Raw genomic sequence first — 16,643 nt, 5'->3', positions numbered from 1 at the left:
CCGATTTTTCGAGTAATCGATAGATAGTGTGTCGTGAACATTCACAGATTGTGGCAGTGGGGCAAAATACTTTACGGGCATGTTTATTTTGATCATTTATACAAATGTACATTAAATCCACAGGTCAGCCTCGACACAAAACCGACGGATATATTTCCATGACAATATATGACTACAGCTCTCAGTTTTATCCGAATTGCTCTACAAACCAGAGCTGCCTTTTTTTGGCAATGATGAGTTCTTAAAAAATAAATATAAACAATGATGACTACTGTAGTCACCATTGCTTTGGAAAGCATTGATGACAGAGTTCACGACGGCTAAAGGATCTTTGGAGAACAGAGAAAAATGGACAAAATAATATACAAAGTCAGCACCTCCTCTTAGAGCACGATGACTCACGGACCTTCCAAAATCTGAAACATAACACAAAGGTTCTAAAAGTTGGGGTTGGGGGGGACCACACTCACACACAGAAATGTTCAGTGAACGTTTGCATTTTGCAGTGTGTGGTTTTGTGATTATCTTCATCAGTGCGTTGCCAAGTGAGCAAACATGCCCATTTATGGTTTCTCTGTGAGCTTCACTGGCTATTTATCAGCACTTGAAAATATTTTCCTCTGAGCACTGCCGTTGAGTCTTTCAGCTCTCATGCATAATCTTTCCGTGTCAGTGTCAACTTATTATTTCGTCGTCGGGTCTTCAGAGGGTTCGGTTGAGGGCCGAAACACAGTTAGGCGGAAGTGTGGGGGTGTCATCTTGAAATGCATCCGATTGTAGGTCTGAAAAGACAAAAATTGAAAAGTGAATGTGAAAACCGCATAGTTGATAAAAGCTTTTTTTTTTCCTTTAGGTGGACCACTTTAAGAACCACTCGCATATACAGGAACAGGACCTATTCATCTTCCGAGCCGCTTGATCCTCACTAGGGTCGCGGGGGGTGCTGGAGCCTATCCCAGCTGTCTTCGGGCAGCAGGCGGGGGACACCCCGAATTGGTTGCCAGCCAATCGCAGGGCACACAGAGACGAACAACCATCCACGCTCACACTCACACCTAGGGACAATTTAGAGTGTTCAATCAGCCTGCCATGCATGGTTTTGGAATGTGGGAGGAAACCGGAGCACCCGGAGAAAACCCACGCAGGCCCGGGGAGAACATGCAAACTCCACACAGGGAGGCCGGAGCCGGAATCGAACCCGGTACCTCTGCACTGTGAAGCCGACGTGCTAACCACTGGACTACCGGGCCGCCCGGAACAGGACCTACGGAAGCAATTGGGCAAGACCTTCAACAAACTGAGGAAGCAGCTGAAGAAAAAAAAACATCTCTGTTTTTTTTTTTTCTACAAATACCCATTCCAAGAAAGTTGGGATGTTGTGTAACAAATAAGGAAAAAAAGACAAATCTACTGATTGGCAAATCCTTTTCAACCTACATTCAAATTAATCCACTATAATCTTCACCCTCAGCACTTGGGTGTGTCCTTACACCCCACTGCAGCACACATTAGTCCCACCCAACAGTTTAGCGAGACACCGAAACAGTCGCGTTATTACGTGTGGAGATAATAAAGCCATTGTGGAGCGAGAAGGCATCGTTACAGCAGGAAGTTGCACAGTTGATGCTGTCTGAGCTCCGCATCAGTGTGAAGGAAATGAAAGGGATAGTCATGGATTTTTGGAGGACTAACAGCTCCCACGCCCAACTACCCCAACTCTATCCCCGTCTCCATTTTTCATCCGAGTGCTTATGGAAACAGTCCAAAGCTTTGAGTTCCTCAGAGTCTGGTTTTCTCTGGATTTTACGTGGGCCACTGCCAAAAGCATAAAGAAGCCACACCAATGTCTTTATTTCCTCTGGAGATTGAGGCATTTCGGTTTCAGCTATCCGATCCTTCCTTCCATTTTTCCACTGTGTTTATGGTGGAGAGCACACAGACCGTCCTCCGTTACATTTGGCGCAGATACTGTAGTTCTCTGCTGCTGACAGAAATTCTGCCGCAGATGCAAAAGGGCTTATAAAAAGGAGACTCCGTTCCAGTGAAAAATTTGAAATGGCACAATGGGAGAAAATATTCTGTAAAGTAAAATAATCTAACCTCTCTGAAGTTACGAACAATTAAAACATAGCCCATGCGGGTTACTAAAATCTACCAACTGGTGACTTAAGATGTCCATAAGAAGGTGTGTGCAAATTGCAAATGGGCTGACAACCGGTTCAGGGTGTACCCCGCCTGGAATCCCAAATTCAGCTCGGTTAGGCTCCAACTCATCTGTGACCCTAATAAAGACGAGCCTTACAGAAAAGAAACATGGTTCCCTAAAAACTAACGCAAACCTCAACATGTCTCACCAATGAGTGTCAATCCTTGCTGCTGGCTCAGAATAACTGATGCTGTCGCCTCCTCGTCCTCCTCTTCCTCCACTCCCCAATCAGCAATGTTAGCTGGGGGGATACACTGCTCCAAGAAGAGGTCCTCCTCATCCTCATCCTCATCTGTGTCCACGTTTTCCGGGGGCCAGCGCAGTTCGCCGCTCTCCACCTCGCTCACTTCAGTGGGCTCCACAACAATGGAAGGTAGACGCTCCCTCTGGTGGTTCTGAGCCAAGCTGTTCAAAGACGAAGTCTCCGGGCCGAGCACTACCTCGACTGGGTCAGGGAATATCTGGTGGAAGAGGAAGGGGAGCAAATGTAAGCAGAAAGGTAACAATTGAGTCATTGCCGCGCGTAAATTGAAATTTGTGTTGTCTTCAAAAGGCCAGAAATAGTCCTGCCATATCATATCATGGTCGATAGTTGTGATATTTTGTGCTCAGTTGTGTTGCTATATTTGAATTATGATTACTAATACAATTACTTTGTTGTGACTGTTGCTCTTGCATAAATGCTACAGACATCACGAGGCCCTGTTTTGACGGGTTGGTGTATCTGATTAAATGGGATGGACATTTATGCAAGAGCTGTTATTTTTGTCAATGTTTTTGTTTTTTTATCTGCACACGCAGTTAGTAAAGCAAATGGTTCGATTCCATCTACAAAGGGTGTTGAGCTCAATGAATTTCTGTAATTTAGTGGTCGTACAAATGGTATTTCTCTGTTTTAATGTTTACTCTTAAACTGATCTGGACTTGACTTGGAGTCTGACCTTTGTGACTCGAAATTGATTTGGACTCGATAAAAGTGGATCCCTGCATTTAAGGCTGCAAGTATGTAATAGACTTACTAGTGACTGTCAAATATTTTACGAATATATTAACTCAAGCCACTGTCACTCTTTACTTCATAAGAAATTACAATGTGACTTTGTATGCTTTTGATGCCCCCCCCCCCCCGCCTCCAACCACTCGTCCCATCCCAAAACAGAGGCTACAACCAAATGATGTGCTCGTGCATACAACTGAGAAAGTTGGTAGCACAAGTGCCACCAGCTGAAAAGTTCTTGTTGAACCCTGACACTTATGGGCAATTTCGCGCCTGAATATCTGAATAAATCTCACACAAGAACAAGAAGAAAATGCAAATTCCACACAGAAATCTGAACCAAACCTCCATCTGCAAGGAAAAACCACAGCCTCCACCAAGCTAAATGAGCCATTTTGGATAAACACATTTCACATGACCGAAGTAAAGATAACGTACCTGGAAGGGCAATCTGTGTTCCTTCCGTTGCAGATTTTCAGGGTGTAAATCCTGACCACTTAGCTTCTCCATCCCTCTGCAAGACACAACAAAAGCACCACAGTACAGAAAGTTACCTTCTGCACACCATTTTAAAAAAAAACACCAAAACTTTACTATCTCCCAAAACTTTCAGAGAGCAGTATCTTGCCTAAAAATAAAGTTGAGCTCCTGGCGATCATACCATCACCAACATAAACCAACAAGAAGGCTCACTGTGGTTGTTTCTAACACCTTTATGAGGTTTTACACAAAACCACAGTTGGCTGAAGTCATGTGATTATGAATTAACCTTCATAATTAGGGAGGAATGTCATCCTTGGGTCCCTGAGAATCCTTAACTGGAAAGAAAATGCACTCTCTAACCCAAAACCGTGTGGTGCAAGTTACATTCCTCGCTTAATGAAATTTGCAAACGTTATGGAAAAGCTCGTGCCACTGATACTATTGCCATGAACACACACTGTCAGGCTCTGACATTTCTTCACACGGTTCCTGAAAGGCATTCAGAGTATTTCGATACAAAAAAATTAACTAAACTACAAGCTCAACGTCAGCTTTCTCAGGCTCAATGATCTCAGGTTTACGGTCACTCCTACATTTCTAAAGCTGCCAGACTAAGTGAATTATGTGGCTGCGCTTGCTTGTGTGTCATCACATGGCGTCTCCTGTGATACTCGCACAAACACACACACACACACACACACACACACAGATTAGTGCAAAGTCAAACAGCGCTTTGCACAAATATGGATTATGTCTGCTGCTGCTCATAATTCATGTTGTGACAGCGAGCCATGCCGAACACATGGACTCAACGCCCTCCTCCCGAAAGAGACAGTAGGAGCCTGGCTTCTGAGTTTCATTTGCCACGAACCATTTGCCGCACTCTCCAAACGTGATAGTTGATGTGAGACATGCCAAGGTCCCCTGTTATCTTTAGTCCGCAAAGATTCCTGATGTGGAGCCCGCAGTGTGTTAATGGACGCTTAAAAACAAATTCCTTCACTCCGGCTCCATATGACTTCAATCTCTTTGAGGTGTCCAAAAAAGATGAGAGGGGTATCAAGAAAGACTAAGGATCTGTCTGAATCCTTGTTTTATAACCCTCACTATTTGCTTTTTTCTTTTTTATTGCTGTCTCTCTGGCTCCATCCCCGCTTTAGTCCCACTTTATTGACTTTCAGAGTCATGGGCAACACGCAATCTGGTAAAATCGTGCTGACTGCTTAATGACATCTCAGCTGAAAGACAAATCTCATCTCAGTGTTACTTTATATAGAATCTGCTCTGGGCCCTTGGGAGTGTTTGGTAACAGCAACACTTAGATATCACTTAGATATCACAACACTTAGATATAGATATATTTTAGATACAATGTTTTGCACTAATCTGATCGATAAACTTCCATGCAGGACTGAATGCAGTTAGTTAGTTAGTTAGTTAGTCAGTTAGTTAGTTAGTTAATTGGTTAGTTGATCAGTTAGTTAGTTAGTTAGTTAGTTAGTTAGTTAGTTAGTTAGTTAGTTAGGTGGTGGGTTGGTTAGTTAGTTAGTTAGTTAGTTAGTTAGTTAGTTAGTTAGTTAGTTAGTTAGTTAGTTAGTTAGTTAGTTAGTTAGATAGATAGTTTGATAGTTAGATAGTTAGATAGTTAGTTGGTTAGTTGGTTAGTTAGATAGTTAGTTAGTTAGTTAGTTAGTTAGTTAGTTAGTTAGTCAGTCAGTCAGTCAGTCAGTCAGTCGGTCGGTCGGTCAGTTACAGGGTTGGTTGGTTGGTTGGTTGGTTAGTTGGTTAGTTGGTCGGTCGGTTGGTTGGTTAGTTAGTTTCCTTCGCGTACTGTGTCCTTAACTGCACAATGTAAATGATCAAATGTGTAACATATTATATGTGAAATGTAACATGTATGCACATAAACTAATGTTAGGGCAAATCGGATTCTTTCTAGCTAAATATACTTTTTGATTATTTTGAGATCACTTTTTTTTGCATAAATTATTTGGCGGACGACATCCAAAATGTAATCTGACCTTCTCCATCTAACTATGGTGTACTTGAATTGCACATCTGTGAATTGTTGAATTTCAATATGTGGAAATGGCGTGTGAAAGAAACGTTATGCAGCAAGAGCATACTAATAGCCAATTGCAGACAACAACATGACAAACAGCTCTATCTGGTGGCCAGGTGCTGCATGACTTGCAAACAAAATGACACTGGCTTTGACACTGAGAATTATAAGCATGGGTTTTTTGTTTGTTTGTTTTTTGTGAAGACCCCCTCTTCGTGGGGAGTATGAAGTAATGAATGTGCCTTTGTAAACGCTTGTAGGGTTTTTTTTGGTTTGTTTATGAGGAAGAAAAAGGACACATATGGTCTAAAAATGTCCCATAAACTTCCCCTTTGACCTTTGTCAAACTAAGGTCATAGCAAATGTGAGTGTGTATGCTCCATTTTTTTTCAGGCAACAATTACTTAAATTGCAATTGATGAAACACTCTTGGCCAAAACCCATGACGCTCATCTGTTCTCGTTCTCACTGGATCAGCTTTGCAGGGAACGTTGCCATTTTTGACCCAGTTACGGATCATGTACAAAACGATTTCTGAGATTTTGACGATGACAATTGTGTCAAACTAAGCAGTTTGTGTGCCGCCTGGGATGGAAACTTACAGGAGCTATTATGAAGAAGCTTAGCATCCATGTAATCCTTCCCATATCCACTCTCTCTGAACACCTGCACATTTCCACTCAGTCCACACCCTGGGTTTGCCATCTCAAATAAATTATGCTAAAACTACAAAGCTGCAAGATGCAACTTTATGTTTTCAAGCAATCACTTTCATGAGTAGGGCATTGCTTTTATTCACAACTACACAATTGACGGAAACTGCACACATATAAATGAATTAATACATTTCCAATCAGCCATAATTGCAAAAATATACATATATACAGTATTGTTGTGATAGTAAAAATGGCAACCCAGGAGTGCTTCAATGAACATTGTAAACATCTATATTTTTATGTGTAACATAAGAGTTTTGCTATCAAGGATGACCTTTCCAATTCTGGTCCAAAATCATGTCAAGGATCTCGTGATTTTAACTGCTTGTTGTAAGGTGTCCTTGAGTTTCTAGAAAGGCGCCCACAAATAAAATGTATTATTATTATTATTATTAAGGATGAGAATGATGCCTCTAATGAAAAACAACCCTCCCCCCCCTCTTACCCTTTGTTTGCTGTCAGGTCTTCTTCGTCCCCATCTTGACACAGATTGACTGTGGTGAAGACAGTGGGCACGGTTTGCATAATGCGTGCTTCGGAAGTAGGTAAACGGCTCCCGCAGATTGCCTCCTCTGCGAGGCTGTTGATGTCCAGGACGAGGCCTGGATGGGATTGTTCCACGCCTTCAAAGATCCTCAGCAGATGAGGATGGTGGATGAGCGCGCTCCAGTTTGGACAGCACCTGCCTCACTTGTGCAGCCTCAAATCCAACTTTGCCAACATGTGCTCCCTTCAAACTTCCCTCCTTTTGTCATTGTCCTCCCTCTCCCAGCCCAAACTACAAGTAGGCTTTGGATTAGCGTCTCTTTCGATTACACCGGCTTGATGGGTGACGTCAGCCAGGCTTGACAGTCCCCTCTGATGAGTTGGCACAGCGCATCGTTGGTGCATGTGCAAGGGCACAAATGCAGAGGGCAAGCCCAGTCGACGAAGAGCAGCCTGACTCCACAGTTGCATTACTGCTTGCATGTAGCTCCAAGTTTTTACATCTTTTTGTGTGTTGTTTGAGTCCTGACATCTTGTTTGTTGAAGAGATTCCTTTGTCTCATTCGAGCAATCTGAACTCTTTGTGTGCTGCTGCGCCATCAGTGAATTTAGACTTGGATGATTCATGGAATTAGCTCAGGGATCAAGGGCTCAGGCTTGGGGAGGGGAGACAGAGGGATATACAGTATATATATAAATAACAGGCAGCAGGGACTGCTTAACAGTGTTTCTATGGACACCAACATAATCCTTTCTGTGGGCTGTATATGGAATAACAAAGTAGACAAAAAACAGCACACAGTTTCATTTTTTTAAAGGAAATGCATAATCCCAACAATGTTCATCTTACGTTTTTGACCATTTTAAAACCATTGAACAGTCTTCTTGGCCATAACAGCTAGAAACATTTTTTCTATATTGTAAATCAAAATTCTTATCTTTAATTATGTGAAAGATTGATGGCGGGCTATTTCTTTTCCGTGTCACATTTTCATGATTTAACATATTTCATTTCATATTATTTGATTATCTATGTATCACTTACACGTGACATTAAGATGACATATTTATTGTAGTTTATATTGAAATGCTACTCATGAACATGTTTACAAAACAGGCAACTGGATACAAGTGCATTTCAATAACTTCGAATGTTGCACTTGATTTACTTCACGAGTTCAATTTATAAAAACAAAATTTTAGAAATAAAGACGCACGACAGTACGAAATATTTGATGGTTTTAGTTTTTGTCCTCCAACCACTAAGAGGCGCTGTCTTAATTACAAACGCTTCAACACAATCACGCGCATGCGCACTTTTGTGTTTTCTGAGTGTCGTTCATATTTGCGCCTCCAGACCGTAGAAACTGTTTAGCGTAACTGATATAAACTTAGATTGTATTTTTTCCATCCTTCAACAGGAGTCATTCTAATGGACTTGGAAACCGGGACATACGAGCCGGGCTTTGTGGGGATCCGGTTTTGTCAAGAGTGGTAAGATTGTGATATATCGGTTTAGTTCAATAAAACTAGCTATGTTGCAAAATGGGATGGCAACGCTAAGGGAATTACATATCTGTATCTTATGTTTTACTCGATATTTGAATAGAGGGATTATCGTTTTATGTCTTCTTTATTTTTCAGTAACAACATGTTGTATCCAAAAGAAGATAAGGAGAATCGGATCTTACTCTACGCGGTAAGATTGTGGGAGTTTATACTGCGTCTACGAGCGTGTTGAATCACTTCTTGTTGATATGCTCAATTTTAAAATCACGATAACTGTCGAAACCGGACTCCATAATAGTAGATGGGGATTCCTTCATAAAAAGCACAAGGTTGCTCGCCATTCAAGATTCAGTAATTGACAGAAATTAATTTGCCGCCTTTCATTTCTGAATTTTGAAATCATCTTATCTCACAGTGCAGAAATTGTGACTACCAGCAAGAGGCGGACAACAGCTGCATTTATGTCAATAAGATTACTCATGAGGTTGAGTAAGTATGAACATTGATGTATTTTTGAACTGCACAAATATGTGTACAGAATTAAGTGACGTTTATATAACTTAAACCTGTCTATTTTTTATTTGTGGCGTTCAAGTAGGATGTTTGATGTTCCAGTCCAACCCAATTGTATTTGTTCAACACATACAGTTTAGCCAAGTGTTGTACTCGGCAATATAGAACATCAACGAGAAAAGAGTTTCACATATACAGTATACTGAACTCAACTCAACTGTATTTACAGAGCACTGGAAATTATTAAAAATGTATCCTGATATTTACGGCAGTCCGCGCAGTGAGGCGGAAAAGGAGTAATTGTCTTCACGTGGAGTTGTGTTTTATAACATATCATTTACCTAATCTGTTTATTTGTTTCAAGCTGCAAAAAATAAATATTGTCGTACCCTGTTCACCAACATTCTTTCTCTCCCCCTTTTCTGCAGTGAATTGACCCAAATCATTGCTGATGTATCTCAAGATCCAACGTTACCAAGAACAGAAGACCACCCCTGCCCCAAGTAAGTTTTACTGCTGTGACTGTGTATCAATTTATACTGTACTGAAACGAATACATTTCATATAAAAACTAAGGTTCATCCATGACGCTTGATGATAATCAGACATACGCATGGTGGAATTTTGTGAATTAATGAAAATGTTGCCTGTGGACACACTTTTGTAACATTTTGTTTCATGTGGATACATGAGCACACCACATTTGAAATCACTCGTCTTCATTTCAAGGAATAATTTGTGGTATCGTGTGTCATAGAAAATATAAATTTTTGTTAGGAATGTTTGTGTGTATTCATTTATGTTCCACAATGTGTACCGTACATCCCTCCATCCATTCTCCGATGCGCTTTATCCTCACAAGGGTTGCGGGTTGTGCTGGAGCCTATCCCACCTGTATTTGGGCAGAAGGCAGGGGACACCCTGAACCGGTTGTCAGTCAATCGCAGGACACACAGAGACGAACAACCATCCGCACTCACACTCACACCTAGGGACAATTTAGAGTGATCAGCCTGTCATGCCGGAGTATCCCACGCAGGCACCGGGAGAACATGCAAACTCCACACAGGAGGGCTGGATCTGGAATCGCACTGTGAGGTCGACGTGCTAACCACTGGGCCACCGCGTGTAGCGTACATTCATTTACATACAATGGAATCAATCATCTTGTGTGACCACCAGAGGAAACTGCAAAGTTTCACGTCGGGCTGTCACAATTCCTGTGACACCTTTTCTGACACACCTCTGATATGTCCTGTTTATACAATAGATATTCGTGTATCTGGAAATTCTAGGTTTATATTATCCTTTGTATATCATGATATGTACCGGTATACATTATTTGGAGTGAAGTGGGTGATATAACTCAATGTTTACATGATATTATGCTGCAGTTAAACCATGTCACTCCCCAGATGCGGTCACAAGGAGGCAGTGTTCTTCCAGTCACACAGCATGAAAGCTGAGGTAATTGGTTTTGGGCGGTGGGGGGGTTCAGTTTAATGTCCTCCAAATCCGTTTAAATACCATATGCATGACAGCATCAGAAGTGATTGGAGGCTATAGTGGGATACATTATGGTCTTGAAGCGAATTCTGCAGGAGATGGATTCTAATCATACATTGTGTCCGTAGGATGCAATGAGACTTTACTACGTCTGCACAGCCCCACATTGTGGACACAGATGGACAGAATAGTGTGCATGGCAACTTCGTCAGACATCTTGTGAATATAGTTGTGTTTTGTTGGTTCTTTATGAGCATTCGTCCTTCTCACTTGGTTTTGTTATTAAAACAATCATTTGTTTCAATCGTAGGTTTGTGTCATTTTATTGACAGGTGGGCAACTGCGACCAGTAACCTCTTGACATTGAAATCTCACCATTTACATTGTACACTTACTTCTTGTAGAAAGGCAATAGCTGTTTTACTTTTGTATCATTCTTGAACTGCTGACCTAATACTCCGCTGCTTGAAAGCTATAAAAGCACATAAACGGCACTGTAGCATTTGGGTGACGAGAGACTGAAATACACAGACTTGGGAGTTTATATTTAGACTATTACAAATACCAACTGATTTGGTCACCAGAACGGGAGCGCACTGGCTGATTCCAAACAAATGAGAAATGTCAAAGACGAGATAAACGTCCCAAAAGCAGACAAACCTCCTTTTAGTTACAACGCTCTCATCACGATGGCCATCCGCCCAAGTCCGGAATGACGTCTCACGCTGAGCGGCATCTACGAGTTTATCATGCACAACTTTCCTTGATGTCCAACAGCTCCGTTTACTGGCCGGTACCATACTTTATGCCCGTCCCGATACCGGTGCACACGCACCGCTTGGAAGCAGAGCATCACGCGAGTACGCACCCTCACGTGTCCACGTCGCTTGAACACGCATCATGACCCATCTGTGGAAGTCCGGGAGGTTCCGGTACGAGCAGCTTTGTGCAAGCGCACCAGGAGATGTCTTATATTGGACTCATCAGCGTGCAAAACATTTGGCGAGGAGAATTTGGCATCGACTCCTTCTCGACATCCATCCCGACGTGCACCTGTTCTCTGCCGGACCAATTTTCTCTCAGCAACTCAAGCAACTTCTAAATTCATCAGTTACTCACACACATTTTTTCCCTAGTGCTTAATGTATCTAAGAAGAAAAACAAAGACCAATCCGTCTGGGGCTGTAGTATCAATTTGTTTGCTCTCTATGCATTACTTAACTGAAAGAGTACCTGTGGTTGGAGTATCAATATAGGTTCAAGCTATCTTAAGCATAATTGTTTGCATTTCTGCTTCACAGTTGAAAGGTCAATGGTTCAAATATCAGCTCAGACCATGAGGGCAAGCATGATTAAAAAATGGCTGGAATATCACAAAGTGGTGCATTATTACATACTGACACATTTTGAGTAGTACAGAGGATCCTTGGTTTGCCAGTATCTGAAGTTTTAAGGTTATGAACGTGATGAAATTGTTTTGAAATTGTGACGTCATTAAACAACCCGGAAGATCTGTCCATTTCAGGCGCGGAACATCCGGAAGTAGTACTGCCCCACACGCGAGAAGCAATCGTTCCACTTACGGAGGAAGTCGAAACGCGAGGACTGCAATTTGGCTGAACATTAGCAATCATGTGAGTATTTATCCCTATGAAAACAGGGAGGGGTCGGGGTATAGGCTACACTTCCAGAGTGTATACTCTAAAAATAATAATATTGTTTATAATTGCCGCGATTGTCATAAACGTTAGCATTGTTACTGACATTAGCCTAAGCCACTTAGCATGAGCTAACCTGCCCCTTTGTTTCCCGTTCACGTGTAAGTGCCATTTATAACTCTTTAGCTACGTTTGATTTGTTTTTATAAAAACGCTAAACTCTCACAACCATGTAGTTTCAAGGTCCGGAGCAATAAGACGCCGTTTTTGCTCAAATGCTAATATCGAATGCTAATGCTTCCAATAGTACTAGTTAAATAATAATTAAATGCAAACATTTTACCCATGTGGTGAGTAGATTTATGGCAATGCAAGGTGTTTTAGGAATTGGTAATTGCCCAATTTTGTTTTGGATTATACATTCTGTACACTTGTAATAATGGCTTCATTTTTTCTGTAACGTCGCCATTGAACGTGGCTATGGTTTTACTGCAACTCTGTTATATCTCAATCAATCAATTTTTATACTTTTTTATTGTAGGAGTTTGTTAACCAAGCCCAAGTCAGAAATGAGCCCAGAAGAGCTCCAGAAACGTGAAGAGGAGGAATTCAACACAGGCCCCCTGTCTGTGCTAACCCAGTCAGTCAAGAACAACACACAAGTCCTCATCAACTGTCGCAACAACAAAAAGTTGCTTGGGAGAGTCAAAGCTTTTGACAGGTACTCAGCAAATTGTGACGTGCATTTATTTTAATGAGAACAATATAATTTAGATGTCAGATTTAAGACTTGTTTTGGGATTTATGTTTCAGGCATTGCAACATGGTCTTAGAGAATGTGAAGGAGATGTGGACTGAAGTTCCCAAGAGTGGCAAAGGAAAGAAAAAGTCGAAACCGGTGAATAAGGATCGCTACATCTCTAAAATGTTTCTTAGAGGGGACTCTGTTATTGTTGTGCTGAGAAATCCTCTCATCACAGGCAAGTGAACTTAATGGCATCCTGTGGATTGTCCCAGGTCTGTCTCTATCCTTTTTTTCATGGAAACCTTTGTTGTTGTTGTTTATTGTTTCCTACTTGTAAGACCAAATGTCCAAAGAAAATAGGGCTTTGATTTATTTACAGAAGGCTTCTGTATTTTGCATTTTAATAAAAAATGTCATCGTAGCTCCAATTGTCCAAGGTTTTGTATTTTTGAATTTTGTTTCCTTTAATTTCCATCATAAATTCTGAGGGACATACTATATTCAAAAGTAGTTTCATTTTAGGACCGCTACTTCTTCGTCTACATTGCACATTACATCACATTGTGCATCAAAGAGAGCAATGACCCTCCCACAGTCACCATTTCCCTCTCCCCAGATGGAATCATACGCGTCAGATCCCTCTTTCTGTATTCTCCCATCTTGTAAAATGCATACTCCACACAGGAGATCTTCGACCATTCCTCTTTGCACAGTCGCTCAAAATCATCCAACAATCTGGGTCCTGTCTTCTGCACTCTCCTCTTCAGCTCACTTCAAGGTTTTCAATGGGGTTGAGGTCTAGGAACTGAGATGGACATGGGAGGAGCTTAATTCTGTGGTGAACCGTTTCTCCAATTTTCAGCATGACAGAATTTTTATGCAATAAAGAATTTAATTTATTTAAAGGCTTTTACAACATCTTAACTCGGGTGCCAATAATTAAGCGGGCGCTTTCAGTACAATGCTCAAACAACTTAACCTTCCTTCTTTTGTTGTTAATAAATACATTTAAAATGAATCCCCGGAGCTCATGTTTTATATTAATTGACCAAGATGAAAATAACGGACATTTTCTCTACTATTCAAACCGAATTTCAATGAAATTGAGACATGTTAAAGAAAATACGATTTGCAAATCATCGGGTCTCTTCTGTGGACACACCCACACCGTCTGAAATTTGGGAGAAGCCAAGAAGGTCTCTATTTTGGATTGTATGAACTTTGTCAAATGTACTGTATGTGTAACATACAGCACATTTTCCAAGATTTTGGAGCCTCGTTTAATATACTTGCCAATTTTCTTTTATTAAATTATAAATGTTAATAATTATTATTATTACTCATTCAAGTTTGGAAGGCTTGTTAACATATTCTTCTCTGCTATGTGAAAATTGTATTTTTTTATATGACTTATCTAATATTTTCATTGCCCACAGTCGTAATTGATTCTCAACTGATTTCTCGAGGTCTCTTTTCAAATGTCTCTTTTGTTTCTCTTCAGATTTTGGGTGGTGAGCATCTCTGAGCAGGAAGGCAAATGTTTTTTTTTTTAGTAGGTAAGCGATAAGAAGGAGGAGGAAGTGTGATTATGATAGCAATCGGTCAGGCATCAATGCCCGAGCAATGTGAGATCCCACCAGGGATGATGGTCGCTGCAACCCGACCCGCTACTGTACTTTGTTCCCAAGCAGAACTACGGCCCAAGTGTAGGGGCCACCAGAAGGAAGAGGGGAGTATGTGTCAACAAACAAATGGCATATACAGCAAACACACAAATGCATGTAGGCCTATTTACATACATAAGGGAGTGGACTGTACAATATTGTACTGTTTTAGGAGCTATTTCTCACCTTTTAATGTAGGTTTTCAGACACGGTTGTGAAATTAAAGTGCAAAACCTAACCATTGGTTAGTAAGTGATGCATAGCAAGTCTGCAAACGCCTGTCAACGCTTTACTTTGTACTCACACTTAGACAAGATGTCATAATTGTCTTCATTGTGAATAATAATTATCAATCAAAATGTATTCATGTCCATGTTATTGTTTTGTTGTTGTAATGTTAAATATAATTGAGGATCGAAAAGGAGCAGAGGTCGATGGTCAAATCGGTTCATTTTTCAGTAAAGCGTTTAGATTCTTTGTCCTGGGAGCTGCAGAGCGGAAGCACACACTTCACATGGTGACTGTGCATAGTCACTGTCATTGTGTGACACCGACATCTAGTGGATATTTGAGGTTATGCAGAGTACAGTAAACTCGTAAGTGAAAACGGTATATCGTATGTTAGGGACAAAAGTAAACTTGCCCAAAGCAGACAGAAATACTTTTATTTTTTTTCATGATAGCAATAAAAACAAATATTCAATTTACGTTTAGTCAATTCAACAGTATTTATAGCAATAAGTGGTCAATATGTAATGGTCGAATTTTAACTAATTGTACGCCTTATGAGGCTAAAGGTGACCTCCTGTTTACAAAACATTGACCTCTGCTTACATGTGCAGACGTCATGGGTTCAAATCTGGCCACGGCGTCCGATAGAGGGCTCAATCTGTTATTAGTTCACTGGAAATGTCATTAATCTGCATTTGTTGTCTCCTTGCGTACTTGAACAAGTTCAGAGCTGTTATGTTTCCAAACTTTCACAACTATCTCTCCACGTTCATTGGCCTGCTCAAATTTTTTTTTTTTTCCATTTCCATTGCATAGCTTCTGTCAGTCAGCCAGTTGTTAAGGAGAGTGACCGACTGACGTCAAGGTCTGGAAATAAAGTTGCGGTACTGAAGAGTAACCCATAATTATGCCATGACTTTCTTTCAAAATTTTAAGAACTGTGGTACTAGTTGGGAACTCAACCAAATTGGGCAACATGTTCCAGCACATGTTCAGCACATGCTCATACAAGATCTGTATGCCATCCTCTGCAAAACTGTACATTCACTGATGAGAAAGAAAGTAAGACTTTACTCGACAGCTTTGGTGGACAGAAGGGTTAACAAGAGGTGCTGGGCTCAAAATATCCTTCTAACAGTCGGTCAGGGCAGTGTGTGTGCGTGCAGAGAGTGGAGCTAAAAGCATATTTGGGTTTGTTGTGGATGTTTACGCATGCCAAGTAGTGGTAATGCATTCCTTTCTCATCCCAACTTCTACTTCTGTCCCCATAAGAGAGAAAGAATGCTTTTAGAGTGTTCTGTATCTCAGTGTTGAAAACGGACCATGAACAGAATGCCAGTAGTTTTTCCTCCTATTGTCAAAATAATTAGATATCTTTGATTTCCTTTGCAATATGCTATTGAGGACATTTCTGTCGCGGGCATTAAATGATGTCTGTTGATGACCTTTTTGGGAAGTTTTGCAGCAGTAATAATTATTTTGTAGCTTTCTTCTTAGTTCACTGCCGATTTTAATATTGCGCAAGTTATTCTTTTTGGATAACCACCCAGACTCTGTGGTTTACATGGAATATCACTTTGAGAGAAATTACCGGCTTTATAGTTTCCATGCAGACATGGTATATTTATACATGCAGTTCACTCTCGGTTCTGATATGTAACCACTTCTAATTACAATATTGTACAAACAACCAAACTTTTCTAAATAACATACCTCTTCTGTATGCTACGTCTACTGCTGCATCAAGAGACTCAGTGTTCATAAATAAGTAATGGATGATGATTTACAAACAAATGGCCTTAAATAATCAAAGAATACATGTGGACGTGTTTCAGTGTAAGCTAAATCATAAGCAGACGTGGTCAAA

General features: G+C 40.8%; 3 protein-coding genes across 3 annotated transcripts; 2 read left to right on the top strand and 1 right to left on the bottom strand.

Annotated features, from left to right (window-relative positions):
- Positions 1-67: 67 nt before the first annotated feature.
- On the bottom strand, positions 68-7,463 carry lbhl (LBH regulator of WNT signaling pathway, like). Its single transcript, XM_052078634.1, has 4 exons — positions 6,910-7,463; positions 3,642-3,717; positions 2,355-2,667; positions 68-782 (listed from the first exon to the last, which is right to left on the bottom strand). Exons 1-4 carry the CDS (start codon positions 6,987-6,989, stop codon positions 703-705), a joined length of 549 nt encoding a protein of 182 aa, XP_051934594.1. The 5' UTR covers positions 6,990-7,463; the 3' UTR covers positions 68-702.
- A 796-nt stretch (positions 7,464-8,259) lies between these two features.
- Positions 8,260-10,782, top strand: polr2i (RNA polymerase II subunit I). The gene is made up of 6 exons (XM_052078640.1): positions 8,260-8,444; positions 8,595-8,649; positions 8,875-8,948; positions 9,401-9,475; positions 10,388-10,439; positions 10,607-10,782. The coding sequence occupies exons 1-6, from the start codon at positions 8,383-8,385 to the stop codon at positions 10,667-10,669; spliced, it is 381 nt and encodes a 126-aa protein (XP_051934600.1). The 5' UTR covers positions 8,260-8,382; the 3' UTR covers positions 10,670-10,782.
- Positions 10,783-11,977: 1,195 nt separating this feature from the next.
- snrpd2 (small nuclear ribonucleoprotein D2 polypeptide) lies at positions 11,978-14,969 on the top strand. The gene is made up of 3 exons (XM_052078642.1): positions 11,978-12,112; positions 12,678-12,857; positions 12,950-14,969. Coding segments are annotated over exons 1-3 (357 nt in total). The 5' UTR covers positions 11,978-12,110; the 3' UTR covers positions 13,125-14,969.
- The last annotated feature ends 1,674 nt before the right edge of the window (positions 14,970-16,643 follow it).

The sequence above is a fragment of the Hippocampus zosterae genome, chromosome 10 (assembly GCF_025434085.1).
Source record: "Hippocampus zosterae strain Florida chromosome 10, ASM2543408v3, whole genome shotgun sequence".
Classification (NCBI taxonomy): Eukaryota; Metazoa; Chordata; class Actinopteri; order Syngnathiformes; family Syngnathidae; genus Hippocampus; species Hippocampus zosterae.
Note: the sequence above shows the minus strand (reverse complement) of the source record. Positions and strands in the feature narration are given on the sequence as shown.

What these genes read in the sequence shown, in the direction of transcription:
- snrpd2 (XM_052078642.1), top strand. An exon ending in AGAGTCAAAGCTTTTGACAG is followed by an intron (nt 12,858 to 12,949) that starts GTACTCAGCAAA and finishes TTTATGTTTCAG; the next exon opens with GCATTGCAACATGGTCTTAG.
- lbhl (XM_052078634.1), bottom strand. Translation starts at nt 6,989, where the DNA reads ATGCAAACCGTGCCCACTGTCTTCACCACAGTCAATCTGTGTCAAGAT. An exon ending in GACCTGACAGCAAACAAAGG is followed by an intron (nt 3,718 to 6,909) that starts GTAAGAGGGGGG and finishes TGTGTCTTGCAG; the next exon opens with AGGGATGGAGAAGCTAAGTG. An exon ending in AACACAGATTGCCCTTCCAG is followed by an intron (nt 2,668 to 3,641) that starts GTACGTTATCTT and finishes CTCTTCCACCAG; the next exon opens with ATATTCCCTGACCCAGTCGA.
- polr2i (XM_052078640.1), top strand. Translation starts at nt 8,383, where the DNA reads ATGGACTTGGAAACCGGGACATACGAGCCGGGCTTTGTGGGGATCCGG. An exon ending in AAGATTACTCATGAGGTTGA is followed by an intron (nt 8,949 to 9,400) that starts GTAAGTATGAAC and finishes CCTTTTCTGCAG; the next exon opens with TGAATTGACCCAAATCATTG. An exon ending in CACACAGCATGAAAGCTGAG is followed by an intron (nt 10,440 to 10,606) that starts GTAATTGGTTTT and finishes TTGTGTCCGTAG; the next exon opens with GATGCAATGAGACTTTACTA.